Source organism: Mastomys coucha, unplaced genomic scaffold, assembly GCF_008632895.1.
Source record: "Mastomys coucha isolate ucsf_1 unplaced genomic scaffold, UCSF_Mcou_1 pScaffold21, whole genome shotgun sequence".
In the NCBI taxonomy this organism is placed as follows: Eukaryota; Metazoa; Chordata; class Mammalia; order Rodentia; family Muridae; genus Mastomys; species Mastomys coucha.
This window is the reverse complement of record NW_022196904.1, coordinates 80800305-80823543: the sequence shown is the minus strand read 5'-3', so window position 1 is coordinate 80823543 and position 23239 is coordinate 80800305. Positions and strand designations below refer to the sequence as shown.

The following is a 23239-nucleotide window of genomic DNA, read 5'->3' as shown; positions in this document are numbered from 1 at the left end:
AGTCTAAGTCTCTGCACTACAGCCTAAGGCAATCTCAGGAGCAACAACACAGAGGGCTGCATCTTATGTGCAATTTAAATTGATCAGAAACACTAACCATGTGTTAAACTTGCTTAAATCCAAGTGTTTTCAGGAATGGAGGACCTGCTCAATTCTCCTTGTGATGTGTATGGCATTATTTTATTAAAAGGATTCATGGATGAATACATTTATAGATCGCAGTGTCAAAGCCTAAATGTTTCTCTGGTGATCTTGAGAATGACTAGATTGGTTTCAGTTTTTAGTTTCATGATTTTTTTTTTGAGTCACCCAATACATTTACTAGGAATTTCATGTGTCAAATGAAGATAATGCTTGTGTTTATTTGGTCATTTGTGTTTGTGAGGAAGGAATGATACCATGAACTTGCAGAAACCCTGTATGAAAGAAATGCTACACCGATAGAAACCAAACAATCATAGTCAGACGCTGAGCCTGCTTCTAGAAATAGCTTCTTCCTGGAAGGATGCTCTCACCCCTACTGTGCTCAACCCTACTCCTGCAGTGTCTCTTCTTACCTTTATCTGCCCTTACTGTTTTCAAGATGAATGACAAAATTATATATATATATATATATATATATATATATATATATATATATATATATATATATTGCATTCTTCCACATGAATCATTATAAGTACCTGGCACTTAACAAGGGTTGAAATGAGCTAAATATGCTGTAAAATAATGATTATGCCATATCCAATAGGATCAAAAGTCCCTACTTATGGAAAGAGTGGGGCAGCTGTGCTGATTTCTGCTTTCTATTTGTGTTAATCAGAGAGGGAAAGAGGCCTGAAGGTTATTCAAGCAACTGCATTGGATGTTCAGTTTGAGCCAGGTAGGGATATAAAAATAAAATACCTCAGATGGAAAGGGAGCCCTGGGTCACCCCAGCTTCTAAGGCACAATCACAGCTCCAGCTGGATGAATTTTCTTCTTTCAGAAATTATTCATACATTTCTTAATCTTTTCTTTCATTGACTGAAACTTCTTCTCTGTCTTACTGGTCACCAAAAGGACAGGGCTTTGTAATGCCCACAAGCAATTCATGAGGTACAGGAAGCTATTTAATCAATATTGACCACATTTATTGTTATTTCTTATGTTGTGTAGAATATATGAACATAATGTCCTGTTTTTTTATTTTTTGTTTTGTTGGTTTTGTTCTGTTTTGTTTTTGTATTTGTATTTGTTTTGTTTTGTTTTTTGTTAACTTGATACAAACTGAGTCATTTGATAAGAGGAAATCTCAACTGAGAAAATATCCCTGCTAGACTGGCCTGTGGACAAGTCTATGGGGGACATTTTCTTGATTAATTGTAAATGTGGGAGGTAACTGAGGATGGTGTTACCCCTGGGCCTGTAGTCCTGGAAGATATAATGAAGTAGGCATAGAAAAGCCCCAAGGAGCAAGCTAGTAAGCAACCCTCCTCCATGGTCTCTGCTTCTGTTCCTGACTCCAGGTTCCCACAGTGCTTGACTTCCCTCTGGGATGGAGTAAGACTTGAGAGTTGTAAGAGAGCTGCAAAATGAAGTGAACCCTTCCTCTCTAAGCAGCTTTAGGTTCTAGATTTATCACAGCAATAGGAACCTTTATATATATGCATATGTGTGTGTGTGTGTGTGTGTGTGTGTATGCATGCCATTTAAAGATACTTGCATGTATTAGAGGCAACTTTAGTGCTTTATTACTGGGGTGTGCTATTAAAATCATTTTGGTCCTGGGCATATGGCTCAGTGGAGGAGTATGTGTCTTCTATATACAAAGTCTTGTATTCAATTCATACCACCACAAAACAAAATAAGAAATCAAGTCAGTAGTTAATTTTTATAAAACTAGTAAGCAGTATATGAGAGACTAAAATTATTAAGAGTGATGGATCAGTATTAGTGCTTGAATTTTGGAAGACTCCATACTATTGGAATAGGATATATAATAGCTGAGTGGCCAAGTGGTTACATAGCATCCACGAGCTTTGTTAAATCCTCAAGGACTGCAAATACTACTACTACTAATTGAATGACATATAACACCTGTAGAGAAAGTTATATGAACAAGGATATAAGCAACATAAAAAAAGAAGGCAACAGGAAAGATTTAATCCTTAAACTAAATCAATGGAGTTGTGTTGACTTACAAGTTATTGCATTTGAAATTAACTAGAAGGGAGTCTGAGAAATGTGAACTACTTCAAATGCCTTTCAGGTAACTGTAGGTGATTATACAATGATAATGCTACCCTCAGGAGAGCAGCGACAATGGGGAGAGTGCTCAGGTAGGTTTAGGTCAAGGTCGGATTGGTTTTTGTCCTAGGTCCCACGAGAAACTCATTTGGAAAATAAAACCCAAATGAATATCACCCCTACATCAGAGAGGTTCTTATTTATTTGGGATTGATTGAGGACTGGGTATTCATTATGCTTAGAAGCTAACCACTGGACTGAGAACCAGAGTCATTGAATAAATGTGTGAATAGAATAGAGCTTCAGGAGCCATCCTGTAGGTCTGCACCAGTTTTACATTCTCTAGTCATACAGTTTTGGGACTTTTCTGGCTCCAATTGAGAAGAGTGTGGCACGTGCCCTGGCTATCTCCTAAGGGCAAGTATGAGCAGTGGATGTTTCTCTATGCATAGTTTGACCTGTGGGAGCATGGAAGTGATTGCTGATGGAAGGATTAGAAGCTCATATGCTTATCTAAGGTGGATTGCCACCATCAGTGAATGTCCTATTTCTCACTCAGACAATTTCCATATATTTGCTTTGTCTTCAGTATAATGCCCATTGTTACTGATGTTTAAATAAAATGAGGTAGTTTTATAAATCTACCAAAAAGTTAATCAATTTAAGTTCTTACAACCAATATTCATCCAGAAAAAGTATGAGTTTCTCTATTCCCTAAACCTGTTTGATGTCTTTACCATCTCCTTAGCTTAGGAGTAAAAAAAAAGGCCTCTTAGACATCTCAGAGTATGCTCCACTGAATTCTGGTTGTGAGTGTTTTTATAAGTATCCTTTTAATGAAAGTATTCCATGAGAAATAAGGTTGAAATTTATAGATTTAGTAAAAATATTTCTTGAGTTGCTTACTTCAAAGATCTTTGTAATGCTTTTTATATGTTGATTTTCACATGTTGCTAATATCATTTTTATATATTCATTTATTCTGTTTTAATATGCTTTTTATATGTTTATTCAGGAGCCTCAATAGAGTCACATACACATTTCAGTATTTTCCAATCTTTTATGGTTTTAGAGTCCTTTAAAATAACATAGGAAAGGTACTAATATTTAAAAACACATAATGGGAAATGCTAATCTAAGGCAATGATACTATGGTACAGAAATCAAAATAAGGGAATAAAGATGACCCCAGCTTGCCTGCAGTGACTTGGTAGGGACAGGGCCTGTCCATGACTAATACATAGTTCCTCAAAGTCTGAATCCAGTGTTTTTCCACTTGACTTCCATGCATTTATCATCCTTTCCTTCCTCTACTACTTCCCTTTTAAGGAAAGGAGAGATGAATTCCTTCTCTGCGAAAGTATATAAATTCTCTTACTGACATTTTTTCTTTAAATGTCAAGTAGAGGTTATAGAGGGGAAAGTGTAAGATTCTTAAACCTTAAATTATAATGTGACAAGGAGCTTGACAACCAACAACTAATGTTACTGCTATCAAAATGACAAATGATACTAGATTTCAAGTCTCAGGCATTTTATGCAGAGATGGTAAAAAAGACTACATTTTTGATAATATATTTGGCTCTGAGGAGCATCTTGCTAAGGTTTAAGAAGAACCAGTGTATGGAAGTATATGAAAGATTGAAAAATCAAAGACTTTAATGTTGCCAACTTTTGACCATCTGTCTCAAGATACTCAAGACCAAGTAATAATCTATTCACTCTGATTTCAACAGTAAGTTTCCAGTATAATCCAAAAACATCTGCTATCTCTGGCAATTAAATAAACAGACAAAAAATGTAATGCCATGAAGCAAAGGACATTAAAAATATTACATGGAAACATATATGTATACACACCACACACACACACACACACACACACATATGTATATATATGGAAGGATTAGAGCTCATACACACACACATATGTATATATATGGAAGGATTAGAGCTCATACACACACACATATGTATATATATGGAAGGATTAGAGCTCATACACGCACACACACACACACACACACTAAATATTTGGGTGACCATGAAACATACAATTGGTTGGCCATATAACCTCATTTCAGACACTATAAGCTTGCGGCAAAGTAGACAGTCTAACTCTTCCTTACAGCATAATTTGTGCTAAGCTCAGGTGGCATAAAATTTCCTAGGTCTTTAAATGTGGAAAATAAGATAGTAAGGAACCTAAAGATTTTTAAGTGAAAATTTCTTTATAATAAAAAAATGAACGTGTGATAACAAATGTTGGCAATTCCTTCATGTTCTACCCAGCACCTACCTAGCCAGAAAAAAGACATAGATTGTCTAACTCAGACATGCTTAATAGATAGTAGCTCTCAATCCTGTCAGAGATCTGGTGACTATGGCATTAAATGTTTAAACTTGCTATGTCAGACAGAGACTCCTAAATCCTAACAATGACTTCCCATCCCCCTCCCCAGAAGGTCTCCAAAAAAGATATGGGCACACCAACAAAGGACTCTATCTGGATTGTGATATACCAACCACTGGGCAACACTGCCCCTATGCCTTGTACACTGCCAGGGCTCTGCCTAAACTTTGGACAAACAGAAGACATCCAGAGACTTAAATGTCTCATATTGCATAAGAGTAGGTGAAGTCATCTCTCTCGTATTCCTCCTCCACAGAAAAAAAGAAATCTCATTTCTGGGCCTGATGGCCAGACTGCCTCTGCCTGTCTTGCAGTGGAGACCACATAGATTTGGGAGAGCTATTACGATAATAGAATATAGACTAACTTCTATCATTTTAATTAATATATGACATCTAGATTATAATTTATGCTTCTCAGGTCTCTGGTGACATTAATGGCTAAGGTAACTGTAGCTTGACAGCTAAAGAACAGGCAACCAGCTCCTTACCCCAAGGTAATCCACCACATGTTAGCTCATCAGTCAATTCATTTACTAGTTAAGACTACCAGATCGTTTATTAACAAGGCAGACAGGTTTTTCTTATAGATTTCATAATGAAAGATACACAAGTTTCAAATTTAACCTTTTGCTCCTCCCTTATCTAAAAAACTCATTTTGCAGTGACTGTCCCCCAATGATCAACCGCCTGTCTTATGGTAAATAATTGGATAGAAAAAGTAAACATTATGCAAGGTGTAAGGATACGAACCCTTAAGATTGGGCAGTGTACAAATTTGTACACATATATGAAAAAGGCACTTATCCTTGCCATTTCTAAGGGCAGGAATATAAAGGGAGAAAAGTAAAGAAAATAATTTTCAATGCAATGAAAAAAATATGTGATGGTGGGTAGTATCCAGAATGTGTCTGTGGGGAAGTATTACATTTCCCCACTCTTAAAGGGTCCCGTCAGAAGTGAAATATCACTTCACACAGTTGATTTTCTGTGAGATTGTGAGGTTCCAAACAAAGATGGCATTTAAGATTTAAATTTTGAAGCATAAGAACTTTTTTTTACAAGAAACTGTATACTCTATACTTGTGAATCCAAGGAGGTTATTACTAAGTCTAAATCTGCTCTCTCAAGGCTGCAGTCTCACTTACTAGGTGATTGGAGACCTTCAGATGTGAGTATGTAGCCACAAAGCCTAAGAAAACTAATGGGAGTTCAATATAAACTAATTTTTATTTGTTGCCATTCTCAGGATTTTGCTATGCAAGCTCTTTTATTGAGCCATAGCCCGGTATGGAGTTTCATTTTCGGGCCAGTGTATGTAAAGTACTCTGAGTGGGTAATATATTGGGGATGCTTTCCTAAGGACGAGAAGAAGGAAGTGGGGTAAGCGGCTTCAGAAAGAATGGCATATTTAGAATGCTGCAGCTGGTAAGTCATAGTCTAAATCATGTGCACTTCCTTTGGGGAGAGCAGGGCGGAAGAATATGAAAGAGACTTCATAAAGTAGGGGTTAAACAGAGTGGTAGGGGGCAGTAACATATCTTGGAGGCTGAAGTAAGATAATTAGTGTTCAGGGTAGCATCACTATTTTTTTGTTTGTATTTTTCACTCAGGGTCATTTTTTTTTCTTCCAGAACATCTTAAAGTGAATAATTTTCTTTCATTCCCAGATTCCACTTGCCAGTTGCCTTGGAAGTACTAATTGTGGTTTTCCTTATATAGGACAGAAGAGAACTATTATTGTAGAAGGTTCATTAAAAAAAATTCATTCCTTAACACTTAAAACAGAGAAGAATTATGTCATACCTATTTTTGAAATTATCACATTTATAATGAATATAAAAATTATCATGAAAAAATACCATGGCATCTGAAAAAAAATCATTGGTAGAATTATAAAGATATAGGGGCCTTTTTATTCTTGGAATTTAGAAATAAGTCTACAAATTTAGGCCCAGCTTCAAGAAATCAGCAGGCAGGTCTAACATGACTTCACAATGACATCAGATGAAGGAATGCTGGGAAAGTTACATTTGAACTCTGAGTTTGTAAAAGTGAAGTCTGTCCTAAGGTAGCCATTACTTGAAAATCTTGAAAATGAAAGAAACTTTTCTCTTTATTTTCTTTGTTTCTTTTTTCTTTTTTCTTTTTTCTTTTTTTGGTTTTTCGAGACAGGGTTTCTCTGTGTAGCACTGGCTGTCCTGGAACTGTCCTCTTTATTTTCAATGTAGAAGATGGTTCCACACTTTATTCTAATGTCAACATTTTAAGTAATTAAGTTTATGTTATAAACAAAAGTTTTTCACACCTTAAGTACAGAAAATATTTTTTCTCATTTGAAAATGTAACTTCACAAGATCAATATCCAAAGCATACAAAGAAACAAAAGTTTCATAGCCTCTTGAGAATGAAAACAGTGGTGACTTTAGGTGGTCAAGAATTTGGAAAGTTTGACTGAAGGTCTTATTGGTGCTTTTTTCTCTTTCTTCTTTCTTTGTTTGTTCATTCATTTGTTCATGAATTCATTCCTCCCTCCTTCTGTCCCTCTCTCTCTATCACTCCCTCCATTTCTACCTCCATCGCTCCCTTCCCCCTCTCTTCCTTCCCTTCTTTCCTCCTTTCCTTACTTTTTCCTTTCTTTCTTCCTTCCTTTGTTCCTTCTTTCCTTCATTCCTTCCTTCATTCTTTCCTTCCTTCCTTATTTTTGCCTGTGCAACTTGACTGGATGTTTTCTCTTTCTTTCTTTCTTTCTTTCTTTCCTTTTTTTTTTTTTTTTTTTTTTTTTTTTTTTTTTTTTTTTTTTTGATTTTTCAAGACAGGGTTTCTCTGTGTAGACCAGGCTGTCCTGGTACTCACTCTGTAGACCAGGCTGGCCTCAAACTCAGAAATCCACCTGCCTCTGCCTCCCAAGTGCTGGGATTAAAGGCATGTGCCACCACTGCCCTGCTGACTGGATGTTTTCTTAACAAAGCTTCTTCCTAAAGACTTGCTACTCTTTGTGATATGGTAGTCTGATGAGATACTTGTTAAACTACTAACTAAATTGTAAGCAAAGGGAGGAGAGACAGAATTGACTGACAAATTCAACAAAATGAATGCCATCCTGTGTATAGGAAAATATTATATTGTAATACGAGTATTACTTGAGGTGATGAACATGGATGGACAGCCAGATTGCATTGTCTGCAAAGCCAATTCTCTCCACCACTAATAATAGGAACATGACTAAGTTAGTAAATATCTCTAAACCTGTTTTCTTTTGTTTTGGAATTATTCTATCATGGGAAATAAATGTTACCTTATAAAGAAGTTTAAGGAGTTTATGAAACTCAATTATACCATATATAGAAATGAATTCAGTAAAAGGCTATTCACAATCAGAAGTTAGACCACAGGGATTAAACAGAAACTCCATAGAGCCTAGGAATGTAAGAATAACCAACAGAAAGCTTTAATGCTTTATCTCCCAAGTTTACATATATCAGAAAATGATCTTCCTGTTGAATTGTGCATACCACTCTTCCCCCAACACTCTTCATAAAGGGAGAGGAGATAGTGGCTCCTTGGAGATATAATTCATCTTAAGTAGTTAGATAGGCATTAGGTTTGGGAGCCCTCAGAGCTTTGGATAAACTTTTACTGAATAACAGGCTATTTGACTCCACCTCTGGGTTTCCAGAAGACTACTGCTCATGAAAACGGATTTATTTGAGAGTGTGCTAAAGAGATGGGAGGAATAATTATCTCTTTAATTAGATAATACATTTTTCCTTCCCCAAAGCCCTTTCTGGTGTATAACAGCTCATGGAGCTTTGATCATATTGCATTGCTAAGTCTTTCGTATTCCATCTTTATCTTTCTTTTTTTTTTTAGATACTGGGAAAAATATCTAAGCATGCTTGCCTGCCACTAAGGCTTTCTCTGAGGCTCCTTTTCCTTTCTGCAGTCCAGCTGCTTGCTAATGTCCATTGCTGCAAAGGTATATAATGAAAGTAAAATTAGTTAAAGGAAATGTCGTAAGCAGATAAGACTCCTAGCCAAGAAGAAGGAAGAGGAAAAGCAAGAGGAGGATGAGAAGGAGGAGGAGAAAGTGGAAGAAGAAGAAGAAGGAGGAGGAAGAGGTGGAGGAGGAGGAGGAGGAGGAGGAGGAGGAGGAGGAGGAGGAGGAGGAGGAGAAGGAGAAGGAAAGAATCCTTTCCCTGTTTCTCTTCCCCCCTCTCCCCATTCCCTTTCCCCCACCATGTGTTCATGGCTGGCCTCTACTCCTCTACTTCTCTGCTTTCTATGCCTTTCTCTGCCTCTACTACACTCTTAACTTCCTACCCATGCCCTGAATGAACTATATTCTATACTTAAAGAAAATAAACAAGATGAATCCATTTCTCACTCAGCAAGAGCACATTGAATGGGCAAGTGAGAGATACTCAGATGGTGGTCATCTGCAAACCTGCTGGAGTGTGCTAGCAAAAATGAAGTCACAGTTTTTGTAATTCTGAGGAAATAAATTTCTTCTGTTTAAGCCACCCAGTCTAGTGTATTTTGTTATACCTTCCCAAATTGAGAGAGTGCAATCACACCAGGAGAAAGGAGAGGCTTACACAGGTGTACACGGCTCTGTTGAAGTCACACTCACCATTAGCAGTCTGTCGCCTACTTGCAACCTTCCATCTTTCTGTGCAGCTCCGCCATCTATAATTTTTGTTACATAAATGCTGTTGTCTCCGGGAATGTGCTGGTTCCCCACTCCTCCAGCAATACTGAAGCCTAAACCTGGAGAAGAGGAACAGAAAATAAAAAAACAAACAAATTAGCTATATATCAACAACTGACAAGTAATTAGTACATTTTTTTTTCTAATAAATGGCAGCAAAGATTCTACTGATATCAATGTTGCTCTTTATTTTTTATTTCTATTTTTTATCAAGCCTTAAAGACATCTTTATTACTTAAAACAGAAGTAAAGTCCACAGGAGGCAAAAACAGATGAACTCTGTGAGTCCCATGCCAGCCATGGCTACACAATGAGTCTGCTGTCTCTAAATGGATAAATAAATCAGAAGAGGTAAAGACATCTTTTTCTTTTCTTTTACTTTTTCTTTTTTGAGACAGGGTTTCTCTGTGTAGCCCCTGGCTGTCCTGGAACTCATACTATAGTCCAGTCTGGCTCCTCCATTGAGGGCCCTGTGCTCAGTCCAATGGTTAGCTGCAAGCCTCCACCTCTGTATTTGACAGGCCCTGTAGAGCCTCTCAGGAGACAGCTATAACAGGATTCTGTCAGCAAGCACTTGCTGGCATCCATAAAAGTGTCTGGGTTTGGTGACTGTGTATGGGATGGATCCCCAGGTGGGGCAGTATCTGGATGGTCATTCCTTCAGTCTGTGCTCCACACTTTGTCTCTGTAACTTCTTCCACAAGTATTTTGTCTTCTAAGAAGGACTGATGTATCCACACTTTGTTCTTCCTTCTTCTTCAGTTTCATGTGGTTTGTGAAGTATCTTGGGTATTCTGAACTTCTGGGGCTAATATCCACTTATCAGTGAGTACATACCATGTGTGTTCTTTTGTGACTGGGTTACCTCACTCAGGATGATATTTTCTAGTTCCATCCATTTGCGAGGAATTTCATGAATTCATTGTTTTTAATCACTGAGTAGTACTCCATTGTGTAAATGTACCACATTTTCTGTATCCATTCCTCTGTTGAGGGACATCTGGGTTCTTTCCAGCTTCTGGCTATTATAAATAAGGCTGCTATGGACATAGTGGAGCATGTTTCCTTACTACACGTTGGAGCATCTTCTGAGTATATGCCCAGGAGTGGTATTGCTGGGTCCTGAGGTAGTACTATGTACAATTTTCTGAGGAACCACCAAACTGATTTCCAGAGTGGTTGTATCAGCTTGCAATCCCACCATGGGATTGTGTTCTTTTTTTCTCCACATCCTCACCAGCATCTGCTGTCACCTGAGTTTTTGATCCTAGCCATTCTCTCTTGTGTGAGGTAGAACTTTAGGTTGAAAGTCAATTTTATTCTGTATTAGAATGGCTACTCCAGCTTGTTTCTTGGGACCATTTGTCTGGAGAATTGTTTTCCAGCCTTTTACTCTGAGGTAGTGTCTGTCTTTGTCACTGATGTGGGTTTCCTATATGCAGCAAAATTTTGTGTCCTGTTTATGTATCCAGTCTATTAGTCTATGTCTTTTTATTGGGAAATTGAGTCCATTGATATTAAGAGGTATTAAGGAAAAAAGATTGTTGCTTCCTGTTATTTTTGTTTTTAGGGGTGGGATTTTTTTGTGTGGATATCTTCATTTTGGTTTGTTAAAAGATTATTTTCTTGCTTTTTCTATGGTTTAGTTTCCCTCCTTGTTTTGTTGTTTTCCATTTATTATCCTTTGAAGGGCTGGATTTGTGGAAAGATATTATGTAAATTTGGTTTTGTCATGGAATACTTTGGTTTCTCCATCTATGTTGATTGAGAGTTTTGCTGGGTATAGTAGTAGTCTGGGCTGTTGTTTGTGTTCTCTTAGGGTCTGTATGACATCTGCCCAGGATCTTCTGGCTTTCATAGTCTCTGACAAGAAGTCTGGTATAATTCTAATAGGCCTGCCTTTATATGTTACTTGACCCTTTTCCATTACTGCTTTTAATATTCTTTCTTTGTCTTGTGCATATGGTGTTTTGATTATTATGTGACAGGAGAAATTTATTTTCTGGTACAGTCTATTTGGAGTCCTGTAGACGTCTTGTATATTTATGGGCCTGTCCTTCTTTAGATTAGGTAATTTTTCTTCTATAATTTTGTTGAAGATATTTACTGGCCCTTTAAGTTGGAAATCTTCGCTCTCTTCTATACCTGTTATCCTTGTTTGGTCTTCTCATTGTGTCCTGGATTTCCTGGATATTTTGAGTTAGGAGCTTTTTGCATTTTGCATTTTCTTTGGTTGTGTCAATGTTTTCTATGGTATCCTCTGCGCCTGAGTTTCTCTCTTCAATTTTTTGTACTCTGTTGGTGATGCTTACATCTATGGCTCCTGATCTTTTCCCTAGGATTACTATCTTCAGAGTTGTCTCCCTTTGTGATTTTTTTATTGTTTCTACTTCCATTTTGTTCAATTCCTTCACCTGTGTAGTTGTGTTTTCCTATAATTCTTTAATGGATTTTTGTGTTTCCTTTTTAAGGGCTTCTACCTGTTTACCTGTGTTCTCCTATATTTATTAAAGGGAGTTATTTATGTCTTTCTTAAATCCTCTATCAGCATCATGAGATGATTTTAAATCCACATCTTGCTTTTCCAGTGTGTTGGGATATCTAGGACTTGTGGGAAAACTGGGTTCTGATGATGCCAACTAGTCTTGGTTTCTGTTGGTAAGATTCTTGCATTTGCCTTTCACCATCTGGTTATCTCTGGTGCTAGATGTTCTTGCTGTCTCTGGCTGGAGCTTGTTCCTCCTGTGGGTCTGTAAGCCTGTGTCAGTACTCCTGGGAGATCAGCTCTCTCCTGATGAAACTTGTGTACAGAGGGCTCTGGAACAGCCCAAGCTCTGGGTGCAGATGGCAGCCAGAAGGATCCTGTCCCAGCTGCTTTACTGTTCTTGAGCCCTGTGTGCTCTTCGCAGCCCTGGTCTAGACAGTTATTGGAGAGAAAGTGGCTATCTCACCTCTAAGCCTGGGAGTGAAAGCACACCTGGGACAACAGGTCTTTCCTGGCAGGACTCATGTACAATGCGTTGTGGAACAACCCAATCTTGGGGTGCAGATGGCAGACCGGAATGTTGCTATTTAAATATATGAAGGGATTATTGATTTTTGCTAAAGAAGTAAAGATTTTTTTCAGGCAATCATATGTGAATTTTAGTTTTGTCCTATTTGGTGACGGGGCACCAACCAGTACTATTGTCATCTAATGAGTTTATGATGACTTAACTGGTAGAACAGGGATACAGTAAAGGATGCAGCTTTTATCCCCTTCAAGGTGGGAGTTGCATTTTCGTGTTGAGAGTCTGAAGAATATTAAATAAGGTACCTTCACTTCTCCTTTTGTAATGAATGACAAAACTATAAGATTGTTTTAAACATGGGCTCTTACATTTTAAGCAGTGAGTTTTACTCTGGTTTGCAAAAATGCTTATTTTTATTTAACTATGGGAAGACACAGCAAGAACAAAATTATCTACTAACTATAAAGTAATTGTAAAGAAATGATTGATAGACCCTTTGTGAATGTGATTGACATGTATTTAGTAAAACTCTTACAGTATATATATATATATATATATATATATATATATAAGTTCACATTACTAAAAATTACAGAAAAAGAATAATTGAAGCCTATTGGAATTAAATATAAAGGTTTGTGTTTATTGGATTAAACATATACATACAGATACACACATACACATAAACATTAAATAACTGATAAAGCTGTCATAATATTTTTGATACTTTCTATGATAATGAAAAATGCTTTTATAACCATTAACTATATTTCATTATGTTTTTGATTACTAATATAGAGTAAATTAAATATATTTTCTGAAGACAATATAAACAATGGGAAAATGACAACTTAGTGAATTATAAAGTTACACCATGGAATTATATTAAAAATGCAATGGTTTTGTTAAACAAACTATAGCACTTGTTAAAATAATAGAAACTGGTCCCAAATTGATAGGGCAATTTAAAAAGTGTTATCTAATTTCCTACTAAGGTGAGTAATTATTCTTTATTTATGCTTTATACACCCCCCCCATTGAACCATGAATATATTTCTCTTCCTAGGACTTAAAGCAATGGCCAAAGAATAAAAAAGCCACAACCCATTGGCTTTTTCTATGAACTTTAAGACACATAATTACTTCAGGTTGTCCAAAACTATAAATTCATTGGCTGGCTGAGCATAAGAATACTTTTAAAATATACCTTCAACACTTGCATTTTCACATTCAATCTACTGCATTTGTAGCATAACAGAGGTCATTCCAAATGTGGGAAAGAAAAAGGTTAAACACATATCTAAGAGCTCTGATTTACATCCACTATACCAGCAATAAATGCCAAAGACAATCTTGGTTCCTGAGAGCTATGGAACACATTACCACCATAAAGAAGATTAAGTTCCACAAAGAGAATAGCTATAGAGTTGACATTTGAAGTTGAAGACTCTACAAAGACCATGAAATTATGCTGAACATTATAGACACACACACACACACACACACACACACACACACACACACACATATATATATATATCAGCAGAAAACTGTTTCCTCCTCCTTATTTTTTTGAGATTAGGTTCATATACTTCTTTTTATTTAATGACCTCCTCAAGGTGAAGTCAGATATTTGTACAACACATACCTATGAGACCCAGAGAATGTTTCTGATGGCACACAACTAAACATTTCTCACATTTTAATGATATATGAACACATTTTAAACCAACCCTCAATGAATAATTTTCAAATGTTTTCGGGTAGTATTCCTTTTATGACTTTGGCACTTCAAGACAGGGTTTCACGGTTTTGTACAGGTTGTTCTTGAACTCATGTTCTTCCTGCCTTAGCCTCTTGGGAATTGAAAACCCAGGTATGCATAGCATGCTTAGACATATTCCAGTTATTCAGTTCAGTATGATATATAATGTGAAACTCTGCCTATATAAAGAAAACCAGCTTACTTACACATAAAGAAATTCATATATGTTTTAAGATTGAATGCATTTTAACCCACCCACCCACCCATCCATCCATCCATCCATCCATCCATCCATCCACCCACCCACCCATCCATCCATCCATCCATCCATCCATCCATCCATCCATCCACCCACCCACCCACCCATCCATCCATCCATCCATCCATCCATCCATCCATCCATCCATCCATCCATCCATCCACACATTCATTCATACAACTACATCTTCTATGGTTTTCTTGATTTGAGATAGTGTTATATGTAGCAAATGACAGCCTCAAACTCTTTATGAAGCCAAAGCTTGATTGGAGTTTCTGACCCCTTTACGCTCCACTTTCCAAGTGCTAGGATTACGAGCACAAATGTCCATACCCATTTATTCTATGTAGTTTTTAGCCAATTTCTGCCCATTTTGACCAAGGCAGCCATCCTGTTATATTTATCATGACTACAATAGAAATAAACTGGCTGGAGTATTCCTTTTAGGCCTTATTCAAATATCAATTTGTCTATAAGCCCGAATATGATTTTTCTATTAAATAATGTTTTTAACTGTACACTCCATTGGTTAGAGTTTCAATAGTAAGTTGTCTAGATCAGTTTTGCCTTTGGCTATATCTGTGGACAATATCTTGCTTTTAATTGATGTAGAAAGACCTAGTCTAAAGGTGGGCAGTATTCCTTGGGGGCCTGTTTCTATACAAGGGAAGAAGGTGAGTTGAGCATAGCATTAATTCATTGTTTTCTTCTCTTGAACAAAATATAATATAACCAGCTACTCCAAGTTTCCACCATCTTGATTTGCCTGCAAGGATGGACTATAACCTGGAATCTTGAGGTAGATAAGCCTTTATCCCCTTAGGTGCTTTTGTTAGGGAGCCTTATCACAGTAATAGGAAAAGGAATGAATATATCTACCCCTTTACCATTCGCTACTTTCTGTTTTCTCTTAGCATTTATTACCTTGTAATAATTCACCTGTATGTCTTTTCATTTGTGATATAGGTTCTGACTGTAGCCATGGCTGGCCTGGGATTCTTGAGCTCATGAGATTTTCCTAAAACAGCTTCCAAAAAGCTGAGATTATCAGCAGAATTAAGTATATTCTCAGTGAGAGAAAGAACAAATGATTATGAAAGGACAAAGAGAGGCACAGATATCTTAAAAGAAAAAAAAAACCCTCCCTCTAAAAGGAAGATTGGTGACTTTGAATTAGCAAGGGGCAGATCACTGAGCAGCCAGTGGAGCCAGTGAGCATGTGAAGGAAACCTCTGGCTTAGGAGAACTCATATCTGCTTCCTACCACCAGTGTGCTCAGAGTTCATGTCACCTCCGGCTTAGGAGAACTCATAACCGCTTCCTACCACCAGTGAGCTCAGAGTTCATGTCACCTCCAGCTTAGGAGAACTCATAACCGCTTCCTACCACCAGTGTGCTCAGAGTTCATGTCACCTCCGGCTTAGGAGAACTCATATCTGCTTCCTACCACCAGTGTGCTCAGAGTTCATGTCAATCAAAAGCAGAAGAAGGGCAGCAGCAGAGGTAGTGTCTCATCCCGACTTCTCTATCTAACAACTGTGGAAATTCCTTTCTCAAATTGTTTTCATGTGAAATAAAAGCGTAGACACTCTATATCCTACAGAGATTGACACATAATAGACTCTGGATAAATACAATCCCCTGCTTTCACTGAGCCCCTTCGGCTGCCGAGAAAATCAGACACTTAAAATACTTTTGACAGGAGGGGTATGATGTGGCAGAGGTGTTGAGAGAAGTGTGACTTTTTAAAGGGTCTGGAAAAGGATCAACAAAGGATCAGCATTTCAGCTTCATCCTAGTTGAAGGAGAATTCATAAAAGAGAATTCACCTTTGACACCAACTCTCCCTCTGGTTTCCAGACGTCCTGAATAATAACACCAATAAAACCAGCTTTCCTGAACGTGGCACAGAAACAACATCCCTAGGACAACATGTTTCTGTGTTCTGATGAACTACACCGACCAAGGTAGTACAATAGAATTATGTATACGTGAGTCAGCAATGCCAGATATCACTGGTTTTAGGAAATAAAAGCTCTCATTGGCTACTTTTTTTTTTAAACTTCATGATAAGGACATAACTCTAGAACATGAAATGAGTCAATTACAAAATCTATTCAGTGAAAAGGCTTGGTATTGCTCACCTTTATACCAGCCACTATGGCCACTTTGGTCATTAAAATGAAAACTAAATACTCCTATTAGCTGGCTACACAGAAAGCTAATACAGAAAACCCTACTTAATCAAATCACAAAGTAGGTAAAATTAACAGATATTTCTGGACTCTCATGAAGCATAAAGACATGCCAAATTCCAACAGCTAATCCCCTAAGTAATTAAAACTATGTTTGGCAAATGTGAATGAGTCCGTAGAATTTTAGGATTTCATTTATTATGTAAAGCTAGCTTCACTCCAGATTTTTTATGTATTCCTGAATTTACCTCATCACACATGTTAGCATAGAAGATGCAGGTAGCAGGAGCAACACACAGAAGCTTACTAATACATTTAATTGACTTGTTCCAATACAAAATGTCTTCCTCACTGTATAAATAGAGAAGCCAGTGGTGAGTGGATCACAGTTGAGGCTTTCAGCGGTTGTCTGCCTACACAAAGGGGGGCGGTGTCAGTGAGAGGCGGGGGCTGGAGCTGAAGTTTTGGCAGCATAGATTGATACTGTGCTTGGGAAGCTCAGAAGAAAATGAAATACTTAAAAATGTCATATGGTCACAATGTGCCCATGCTTTCCTTGTGGGTGTAAAGCACTGAGCCTTGCGATAGCTGAGCACCATTCAATAACTTGCTTCATTTTATGTGACTTTACTGGGATATCCCTTGAGGGCTTCTCCAAACAATTTGATATTATTAAACAGCTTGGTTCTGTCACAGCTTACTTAGGATCTGCCACCGAGGGTGTTTACTGCTTTATAGAGAGCACTATTGATATTCTGCACATTCTATGTCTGTTTTTACTGATGGAGAAAAAGTGAACTGGTCCTGAACTTTGGCTGGCCTGCCTTAGAACACACCTACCCTCAAGGGCAAGTTAATATTTGAATGTACACAAAAGCTAGTTAAAAAGAAAGAACAGAAAAGAAACCCGACCCATGTGTCTGTTCTGTACTGATAACAGGCCATTTGACATCTCTTTATATTTAAAAAGAAAAACTGCTTAAAATAACCATTGATGTGCCTTTTATTTTTATTTGTGAGATGAGTGAATCCCTTTGGTTACAGTGGATCTTTGTAATTAAAAGTCAAAACCAATTTGCTTATACTTTGGATTTTTTTCTAGATTCAAAAGACAAAGTTTTGGAATGGAAAAAGTGGCCCTTTGAGATTCTCTGCAGAGCTCAGTATGCCTTACAGGGTCTTACAGCTGAAGACTGTCCCCTTAGTACCTGAACACAGAAACTTTTGACATATCACTTTCATGCCTGTTGCTTTCTCTGACTCGAAGGAGCGTGCACACCCTGTTCTCTAAACCTGTATCTGCCCTCTGGAGATTGCTTGCTCTTCCTTTATCCTCTCCTCTGGGATTGGCTGTTCTTTCCTCTCTAAAAAGGTATTTTCTTGAACTCATAACAGCCTTTCTTGTATGAGCAGATGCTTGTGACTAGTGATTGACATATAGTTTCTAAACTCACTGACCATACTGAAAATCTCAATCTCATCCTCCTCATTTCATATGGCATAGTCTACGTCCCTGGCACCCCTTAGGTATGAACCACTTCTGCAAAAAGCCCCCAGCACCTGGCAGTGTGGTTGTTTATAACCAGTTTCATTATGGAGACAAATTTAAGTGAGTTTAGTCTGAATAGATTTATGTCTTAATCCTGAGAAAATGAGGACATCTAGACACCAAAATACCCAGGAAGAACTCAAGGGATGATGGAAGTTGATATTGGAAAAAATAGACTTATAAACCAAGGCATACTAAAGATTTTCAATGATCTTAAGAGTTGGGAAGACTTGAACACTCTCCCCTTCAGAGACTTCTGAAAAGAATCAACCTGTTGCCACCTTCACATAAGATCTGTAGCCTCACAGGGTCCCCAATGGAGGAGCTAGAGAAAGGACCTAAGGAGCTGAAGGGTTTACAGCCCCTTAGGACGAACAACAATATGAACTAACTAGTATCCTCAGAGCTCCCAGGGACTAAACCGCCAACCAAAGAGTACACATGGTGGGACTCATGGCTCCAGCTGCATATGTAGCAGAGGATGGCCTAGTTGGTCATCAATGGGAAGAGAGGCCCTTGGCCCTGTGAAGGCTCTATGCCTCAATGTAGGGGAATGCTAGGGCCAGGAAGCAGGAGTGGGTGGGTTGGTGAGCAGGGGGAGGGGGAAGGGGATGGAGTTTTCAGAGGGGAAACCAGGAAAATAAACCAAATTTGCACAAAAGGATCTCTATTGATGATATAATTAAGGCTTGTAACAGATAAATTAATTAGAATATTAGTGTAGCTTTTTGAAGATTCTTCAAAAATTCTTACTAGCACAGAAAATAGAGGAATCTCACAAATTTGTCTCTTATGTGTACTGCTATTCTCTCTCCCTCCCCCCTTTCAATAAATTACATGATCCCACAGAACAGGGGTTGCATGATATATACTGTTGAGCACAGTGCTGGCATCTAGTGATTGTTGTGGGCTAAGTCTACTAAATCATTCAGTAAGCAAATAGGCACATGATATACACATGCTTTTAAATATCTCGCATTCCATATTAGCAGAGATACATATATTTTAGTTCATTTCTTTAGACTAAAAACCTTAGAATATGTTATAGTAAGTACTTTCAACATGTCAAATACTATGATAAGCATTATCAAAATTCATGAAAACCATGTTAGCATTCTCCCTAAAAGGACAGTAGGAATTATCAAGGCAAGGCAAATTTAGCTATTTACTTACTCAAAGTACTATCACTGACCAGTTTTCTTTGAATGTTATAAAGCTAACAGCCTGCTCGGACCACAGGAATGCTCCCGGGACTTGGGACAGTTTGCTATTTCTACAGATATGTTCTCCTAGTGGATCAGTCTATTTTACCATACCTTAAGTGGCATATTTTCCAATGTTATGAAATTAAATATAACCTAAGTAATAAGGCACCCCTCTACCTGCCACCACACGAGTATGGATTTTCCAGGTTAAAATTAACTGCCATTTGCGAAGCAAGCACATTATAATTAATATTCAAATACTTTACAGACTGACTTCAAGGAATCAAGATCCACACAAAGTAATAAAAATAACTTCACACAGATATAAAAGTCATTTTTTATATGTTAAAATTGGATGAGGATTTTCCAGTTGGCAAAGAGGTTGCTGTGGAAACCAAGCAAAAATACCTGAAAGTACCTAGGTGCATCATGATATGTTTCCATACACAAAGATAAAGCTTTGTTTAGTAACATCTTGTTTACAAGTCCTTCCCAATCTCCATTACTCCAAATTAAAAATACTCTGCACTGACCACATATAATGCTTTATATGTCTCCCTCCTTTCGGTTGTATTTCAGTTTGGATGTGTTGCTGGAGCTTAAACCCAAGGCTTTTTGCTTGCTATGTAAAAACTAAAGGACATGTTAGAAATGCTCTAGTGACTGAGGCTTCCTTAGGAGGTTTTGTGGGGCAGGGCTAAGATCTTTAGTAACAGCAACTGCTATCAGTTATCTTTGCCTTCTCATAAACTGTCTTACTGTGAATGAAAATTCCTGGCATCAAACCCTTTCATCTGTATAGTGTATCTCACAGACACTCAAACAAAGGTTAATTTTACACTCTTCAACAAGTTAGTTGGCTCTTCATCTGTGACATAATTGAACATATTTAATGAGTATTTAAAGTCTCAGTAGGTTTGTTTTCTGACCTGTAGGATGGTTTAATAAGACATGGAGACTATGTGGATGGTAAAAAGGTTAAAGATACGAACCTTGATTGGTCCTAGCATTCAAGACCACATAATACTTTTAGCTTTCTAAGCGTTAGGCCTATCAGAAAAATATAGAAGGCTACAAGCTACTTTCTAAAATCATGGTGAGAACTATGATAATTTATGGAAAAGTACCACAAACTATAGTTGCCAGTGTACAAATAGTATCCATTACCTTTTCTTTCCTTTTCAAGATTATAATGAATTGAATGTGATAATTCTTTATAACTCCTACTCATCTATAATTGCATGAAGCTTAAAGATGAAATATTAACATATAAAATGAATTGCCAGATATAAAGTCATATCTAACCATTGTCACATCATATATCAGCTCATATTTTACTTCCTGGACTACTGTATATTTTTACAACTTATCTCAACAGAGAAAAGAGATGTATTATAGAGCTGAGTTCCAGTCTCTTTACATTCTATTGCTTTCTCAATGACTCCCCTCCAGTGACTCTTTGCATTCCTTAAGTCGTGGGTTCTGAAGAGTCTCTGTAAGAATTTTGTTTGTGTATCAGGTGAAATATAAGTAACCATATCCATACATCTAGAACTACATCAGCTTTGATAGGAATTAAGCTTGGTTCCAAGTATATAGAAACTGTGAATATATCTCAACAATTGACATAATTAGCTTGAATGGTTTTTAAGAAGTAGGTTCCATAATTTTCAGATGTACAGCTATTTAGATGGTTGTTAGCAGATGAATATTCAATCAGGATTTGGTTTAGTCAGTGCTCCAGAACATTCTTCATTTTCTAAAGGCCTTTCAAGGACTTTTAATAAATATATTGGAGAAGAACAGAGAGTAAGAGGGGGTCAAGCTCAGTGTTTCAGTAGACTGGAGAGGGTAGCAAGAAAATTACAAGTGAAGTTGATGAATCCATACAGATTATAAATTAAATTTGTAAGGACAAATCAAGGAGTAACTAAGATTCAGGAGGAATGAGGACACATTGGAATAACAGGCTCTAGGGATATCTAGCTATGGTTAAGGTGCATCACTGTTTTGAAGCAACTGCGTGTACCACCCTATCTTCATCTGCCATTCTTTTGCTTATTGCTTAGAGTGGTAACAAGCAGAAGTGTTTACTCTTCTGCTTTATGCTCTTTGCTTAGGAAACATTACTCTCAATAAATATTTGCTATGTCAATGAATGAGCAAACAAAGCACTATCTATAGACTAACCCATAAGCTTCCTGTTATTAATTTCTTATTGAGCACATTATCACAAACTATTTGCCATTCTTTCATTTTCACATGTAGTATGGGAGATTGAATCCGGATCTTTGTATGTGCTGGGGAAATGCTCCACCGAGCCACACCCCTCAGCCGAAAGTACTTCTCATATTTTTGTCTTGTCTATAGTGTTTTATATTTTTTTTATAGTAGTGGAAAGTGCAATACACCCTTTTAGTCCTGACTCAGGGCTTTTGGGCTATAACATGTCTCCCAGATTAGGAACTTTAAGAGAACCCTCTGCCACTGAGATTATGGGTCTGTGTCCATTTGCATAACGATGATCTTTTAGTTTTATTTCTATCTCTCCATCTAACCCTGGTAGGATAATTGGGCAATGAGCTGCAAAAACAAACTAAACCCAAACGAGCCCCAAACCCATGGGCTTTTCCTAGCAGTGAAATCATAGAGGAATATCCAAAAGCAAATGAAAACATTTAATCTAATTTCTCACTCCAAAACAAGTCTGTTAAATGTTTCTATTGTTTGGACACTGTGATTTTATTTCTCTTCTTCAAGTTTGGGGTTCTAGAATTTGAAAGCTAATTTAGGGAAAAATTAAGCTGCTTTCTCCCACTCTTTCCACTGATGAACTTCCGTCCAGGTATCAGTAAAGAGCAGAAAATGTGGAGGATCCCTGGGGGAGCCTGTGAACTGTGCTGTGCAGCTGGATATTGCAAGTGAAGTCTTTAAAGGCTATTACTATTACAAAATGAATATTATATATAATAAAATCTGTAAGGCACTATACAAATGCCTATATTTACTACTTACTACATGTCAAGAAAAAGATAAATATATTTTATTTATTATGACTTATTTCATCTCATTTAAAAAGAGGCCAGTATTATGATAAATTATAGACAAGAACATAAAGAAAATAGGTGTTAAGTAACTGCCTCAACATCAGAGCTGCAATGATCCCTGGGCTGAGAGGTGAACCTAAAATTGTCAGGCAGTGAAGGGTTTGCTGCTAACTAATTTGTCCTGTGTATTGTATTCCAGTCTAAAAAAAAAAAAAAAAAAAAAAAAAAAAAAAAAAAAACCACTCTTAAAAGTATTATGCCAATACACAGAATTCTAGTAATAGGAGTAAAAGAAGCCCCCAAGAAAACCCAAGTGAGGGATAGGAAAACACAATTTTTTTTGAAGGCATCTAATTCTTTCCTTTTGCATTTTTAATTGTTATTCTTTGCAAACATTACATCCAGACCCCTACCTCCACTCTTTCCAGTCCTCTTCCTCCTGTCTTTGCTATGTCCACATTTCCTCCATTTCTCTTCAGGGTTGCTGGGCGTGGAAGTTGGGGGTAGAGCCTCCCAGGGATATCAACTGAACATGAGGTACCAAGTCCAGGCAAAGAGTCAGAGATATTCCTCTACTCCCTCTGTTTGGGTGTCCCACAAGAACAACAAGCTACACAATCATTGCATATACAGATAGGAGCCAGCTCAGACCCATAGAGAGTCTGTAATTGTTGTTGCCATCTCTATGAGCCCTTATAAGCCCTGATTAGTTGATTTTCTGGGTTGTAAAAAAATAATTCTAATATTTCTTGTACTAGATTTTAGCTATAACAAAACTGACCATGTGGTCTCGATATTTCCAAGGGACTTGGCATTCATTCAATTCCACTGACAGAGCTATCAGTTTCTATTTTTT

At 37.4% G+C, this 23239-nt stretch overlaps 1 protein-coding gene across 18 annotated transcripts in view; it reads right to left on the bottom strand.

Annotated features, from left to right (window-relative positions):
• The window catches only part of Dlg2 (discs large MAGUK scaffold protein 2), a 1953494-nt gene that overhangs the window by 479778 nt on the left and 1450477 nt on the right, over positions 1-23239 (bottom strand). For all 18 annotated transcript variants that reach the window (XM_031387347.1, XM_031387348.1, XM_031387349.1 and 15 more), the window contains one exon: positions 9275-9411. In XM_031387347.1, coding sequence (XP_031243207.1) covers positions 9275-9411 — 137 coding nt within the window. The remainder of the gene's footprint in view (positions 1-9274; positions 9412-23239) is intronic.